This window comes from Amphibalanus amphitrite, unplaced genomic scaffold, assembly GCF_019059575.1.
Source record: "Amphibalanus amphitrite isolate SeventyFive unplaced genomic scaffold, NRLGWU_Aamphi_draft 000150F_arrow, whole genome shotgun sequence".
In the NCBI taxonomy this organism is placed as follows: Eukaryota; Metazoa; Arthropoda; class Thecostraca; order Balanomorpha; family Balanidae; genus Amphibalanus; species Amphibalanus amphitrite.
This window is the reverse complement of record NW_024881645.1, coordinates 1-5,000: the sequence shown is the minus strand read 5'-3', so window position 1 is coordinate 5,000 and position 5,000 is coordinate 1. Positions and strand designations below refer to the sequence as shown.

At 48.9% G+C, this 5,000-nt stretch overlaps 1 protein-coding gene across 1 annotated transcript in view; it reads right to left on the bottom strand.

The window, feature by feature from the left end:
• The window catches only part of LOC122382900 (cAMP-specific 3',5'-cyclic phosphodiesterase-like), a gene marked incomplete at its 5' end in the record, with an annotated part of 14,331 nt that extends 10,563 nt beyond the window's left edge, over positions 1 to 3,768 (bottom strand). The window contains 3 exons of the mRNA XM_043368809.1: positions 206 to 414; positions 3,216 to 3,309; positions 3,661 to 3,768. Of these exons, the coding sequence (XP_043224744.1) occupies positions 206 to 414; positions 3,216 to 3,309; positions 3,661 to 3,768 (411 nt within the window). The remainder of the gene's footprint in view (positions 1 to 205; positions 415 to 3,215; positions 3,310 to 3,660) is intronic.
• Positions 3,769 to 5,000: the final 1,232 nt, after the last annotated feature.

Here is a 5,000-nt window from a genome sequence, read left to right as displayed (position 1 = left end):
ATGTCGCTGTATTTGTGAAACATCAATCACCGACTTTGTTATTTCCATAATCTTATCTCAAACACCATATATCCTTTCCCTCTCGCTTTTGTTAGTTACTGCCCATGAGTTCAACTGATTATCTTACATACAAGTTAATTACTCCCGCGTCTATACCCATTCCCGCAAATTCCTCGAGCCTGTTCTCCAACGTCCGCCCTCTCACCTTCCCCAGCTCCACCTCCTGGGTCGTCTCCACGCCGTACTTGGGCACTGTCTCTGCCAGCAGGCTGTTGGCGTGACACAGCGGTTTCTTGATGCCCGTGATCTGGCTCATGGTGCTGCGCTCGCGACTGGAGCGGCCCGTCGTATTGCCCTTGCCCTGGCCGGCGTCGACCTCCTCCTGGGACGGCATGTCCATCTCCTGTCGCGGGTCTGTCAAGGGAGGAGAGTTGGATGTCAGGGTTGGATGCTGGAGGCAGCTCGTTTAAACCACATGCAACTGAATATGTGCGATTGAGGGGGGGGGGGGAGGGGTAGCAAGTCTGTGATAAAATCGGAGATATAATGTAAAATGTGTTTGACACACGGGAACAGAAAATTGACGAAACACGCTGTAATGATAGCGATGGCGTAGAGAGGCGCCAATGTAGTGACCAGCGATAGAATTTAGCAGCTTCGCAAGAGGCAGTTTATCACACCAACATACCCCCCCCCCCCCCACACACACACACATACATTATATTTGCGTGCTGAGCAAACATACATTTTTAAGGGCACAACTCTGGGAAGGTCTATAACAATATCTATTTGTTCGCATCACTAATCGAATGCGTAACGCGTAGTCCTAGTTCTCGGCTCCTCATGAGCGAATGGCGCGGCGCCTTCCGCGGTTATTGGAAGTCACGTACTGGCCCTCCAGGCCTGATGGGAGTGGCTCGAGCCGTGCCTTGACCCGGGTCTGGCCGCTCACGGGCTGCACGTGCCCCGTGGAGAGCGGGCAGGAAGCGACGTGACCGCGAGCCGGGGTGAAAGAGTGGTGGTAGGTGCTCGATTAGTCGAATGCACCTAGGTCAATGAGCCAATCAAATTACCGGCCGGGTGACCTTAAATGCACATTTTAGCCAGTATTTGTGTTTCTTTGCAGTATCGCACTCCAATAACTATCTCCTAATGCGGCAAATCTTATGATGTGCAGATCTCACGTCTCTCTTGAAACTCTAAAAAAGAAAATATTTAGGCTACAATACGCTAAAACAGGCAAGGCTCAATTCAATGCAAAAATCATGAAAAGGCACAATTTAGAGGGAACCTCCGATTACATCAAAGTACGGGAATCTGGTACCTACCTAAAACGAATACCGAAACATGTGATTGTGCAGTGAGCCATTGTGCAGCTGCACTGGACTGTTGGTCATTGTTGCCAGAAGCCGGTCACCTGAGATCGGGCACACCCACCCCGTTCCAGCGCTGCGGCCCGTGGAGGGTGTCATGTTATGGATATTCCCGACACGTCGTAACGGCTACTGTGCACGCCCAGGAATCTATCCGCGGGGAGGTATGCGGGCTCAGATTTCACCACCGAGAGTCCACGTGCACGATTTAGTGCAGTAAAGTATGACGGAACGGGAAGACCGAAAACAGAGCTCTCAGGAAAAGTATGGAGGGAATATAGGTGACGAAAAGCATGGCAAGTGACCATGGTATGACTGGACCGATACGGAAGTCCCTGCATCTGGATGGACTTTGTCCAAAGGAAGAGCAGGGATGATGTAGCCAGAAACTATAGTAGATGACGCAGAGAAAAGGCAGAGCAGGGCCAGGACAGGTCAGTCAGGTCAGTGCAGGGCGGGGATGTGGGTAGGCGAGGGGGGCGGGTCGAGGAGGAGGACGGAGCCGCGGGAGGGGAGGGGCGGTGAGGAGGGGCGGCGCCGCGACCTGCCCCAGGACTACGCCGGCCTCCTATTGATCCCGCCGCCACTGCCGGTCCCGGAGGCTCGGTCCGCCGGGAGGGGGGACTGGGGGGGGGGGGGGCTGCTCCGACACTGGTGCCCAAGAGACGCACGGAGAGCCGAGGCGGCGCTATCGGCGGCCGACGGCGGAAGGAGGCGGACTCATGGGACCGGCCGTACTGCGACTGGAAGTGCCCTTCCTGGTTCACTGGCGACTAGCTTCTAGAGTAAAACTTTCCATATTTTGCACTGAGGTAGCACAACCTGACAGCATAAACGATATTGTGCTGATTGCTGCGCTCGGGCATCAAACAGACATAAACTTCATTTTACAGGTCAGTCGGAAACACATCCAGGCTTTGGGCATTGAGCCGACACTCACGATCAGTGTTCGTTGCACAATGCACACAGCGTTGAAGCAGCTGTTGATTGCAATGCATGACCTTTAGTCTGAACTGGTGTCTGGAGAGTATGGCAGATAGACTCAATGTCCCGGCCGGCTGAGTGCAATTACTATTGACTGATTACTATGCAAATGGGATGAGCTTACAGAAGTTAGATAAACCGTTTAGAGACGGCATGCGACTCCAAGGATCGTATAAACTTTGGGCATAGTTTGAAGAGCATGATTACTGAAATATCTATTCAGATAGTTTGCATTCTTCGTTTATTTTAATTTCGAAGGTATCTTGGCAGATGTAGTATCTGCAATAGAACTTAAAAGCTTATAAAGAAAAATTTCAACATGGAAGATGTTGTTCAGGCATTGGTTTAGGTATTGAATGGTCTTGTGCGGCTAATTTATATCCAATTTAAGGACGTTTTACATCTTTGTTGATGGCAATGTGAGCATTTAATACCAATCTTGTGATAACGTATCCATTAAATCACATTTTAACCCATTGCCGCTCGGCGAGTCAAAACCATAAGGCCATAACCCATCAGACACCAGTTCGAACTAAATTATATATGTCAGCTCTTTACCAGAACCACCCATCGCGTAGCGCCGAAAATTTTCAAAGAGTGTTTGTTGTTTGCCAGAACCTTCTAGTGCTCCAGCACAAAATGATGATATCTGTTGATGAGATCTGCGGACCCGAATGGCGTTACTTCTCAGCTATTTCGAATGTGTAATGCCTAATGGGTATGCGTCAAGCGCTGCATTTTTTGTTACACTTCTAATTCCGCGGTGCATTCGTTGAACTTTTACAACTCATGTAAGTTTAATTTTTATTATATCTTCTACCTAAAATCAAGTCAATGAGATCCAGTAAGGACCATTACCAAGAAAAGTGGAGCAGATGTACTCAGAGATTTGATTTCCGGATTTGCTCGACTCGGAGAAATGGCTGAGTTCCTTGTTCAGCATCCTCTTGAACTGAAACGGACGGAAAGAATCACATCAGATAACAGCGCACGGCGCGGACCTCACTTGACCTTCACTTAATGTTCACTTTAAAGGAATCCGACTTCAAACCAGCAGTCCGCTTACAACAACACAATACACAGCGACAAATATGACACAAGTGTGCGTCATTTACCTGGTAACAGTTCCACGGAAACACTCAGCTCCACTCAGCTGACAGCCTGTTCCACATCGCACTTTTCCACAGATCACACCTACACCGATTCGACGAAACACAACAGACTTCTCTTTATACGACGCTTTAGCACGGTTCGCAGCACCAAACAGCCGGGGACGTCTGAGGTCGACCAGAAGACTCTTCACCGAACGGATAGACAAACTGGCCACAAGGGACGGTTCCACGGCACCAGACAGGGGCAGACAGAGCTGGCAGAGGTCCAGGGTGGAAGGCAGCTCGGTCCAGGCGGCCCTCTGTCGCCAGCGGAGGAGAGGAAGAACAGTTACCGGGAAACGCGGCAGGCGAGACGGAAACGTAATGACGACCGCTTCCGAGAAATGAAAACACAGATCAGTGAGGAGGCAGGTGAGACGAGGCCCGACCTGACGGTTGCCAGGGCTGTTGCTGTTGTTCCGCACCGTTATTATCCATGAGGTGTAGTGGGCTGACCGTAGTCAGATGCTAGTTGTTATATTTGTTCATAGATGGCGTTAGTAAAAGCGCCTGCAAATAGGCTGTCCCGCATAGCACCTAGCGCATCGAGGGTACGAGGTCGAGGCCCGGGAATAGCTTTTTGACTTTTGCTGTATCAAAAGATTCAGATAGGTACGACTTGAATATTACGGACGGACCTTTTTAGACCCACTGTGGTACAAAACAGAGATGGAAATGTTAAGTTTCATCCTAAAAAAAAAACACCTACCAACATGATGAACAACAGGTATGTATGAACAGTGGACATGGGTTCAGCGACTCTAATGGCAGTTACATTCCCAAATCAGAAAGTTACAAATTACAATTAATACATACTTTACGATGCGTTCACTGGAGATTAACCGTGCGTTAATTCGAAGGTAGCCGTGCACCAATTTAAATTGGTGCACGCGCGTGCAGTGATGACTTTCTCGACTGAAGTTTCTCGGAAGGGTCATTGACTTTATTCTAAGATTTCCCATAAAGGGCCCTTTTTAGTGGCATGGACTAGGTTTAATTTTCATTTAAATTCGCACCGTTAAGCATGTATTTTAGTTTAACACATGGTTTCCGTGCATAAATGGTTTTAACGCACTCGTGGATGGAATGGAGCACTTGTGCGTTAATGCACTCGTTTCACTCGTGCATTAACACACTCGTGCTCCAATCCATCCACGTCGTGCGTTAAAACCATTTACACACGGGAAACCATGTGTTAATATAAATATTGTCACTTGTTTATCAAACACATGCTGTTTATTTCTGCTCATCGAATCGTATAATCATAAATTAATTAACCTCCACAGTATGCTATACACGATTTGCGCTCGACAATCACCATGCCAACCAAACAGTGTCACCCTGGCTCCCAGGTCGCGAGTCGCGAGGTGCTGGCAGCTTCTCGTGTTGGCACGAGTCTCCGTTTGTCATCTGGGATTCCTAACCCCGAGACACTCCCACTTCCCAGTCACTAAACACAACACATGACAGCTGAAGTAGTGTCCTACACGTA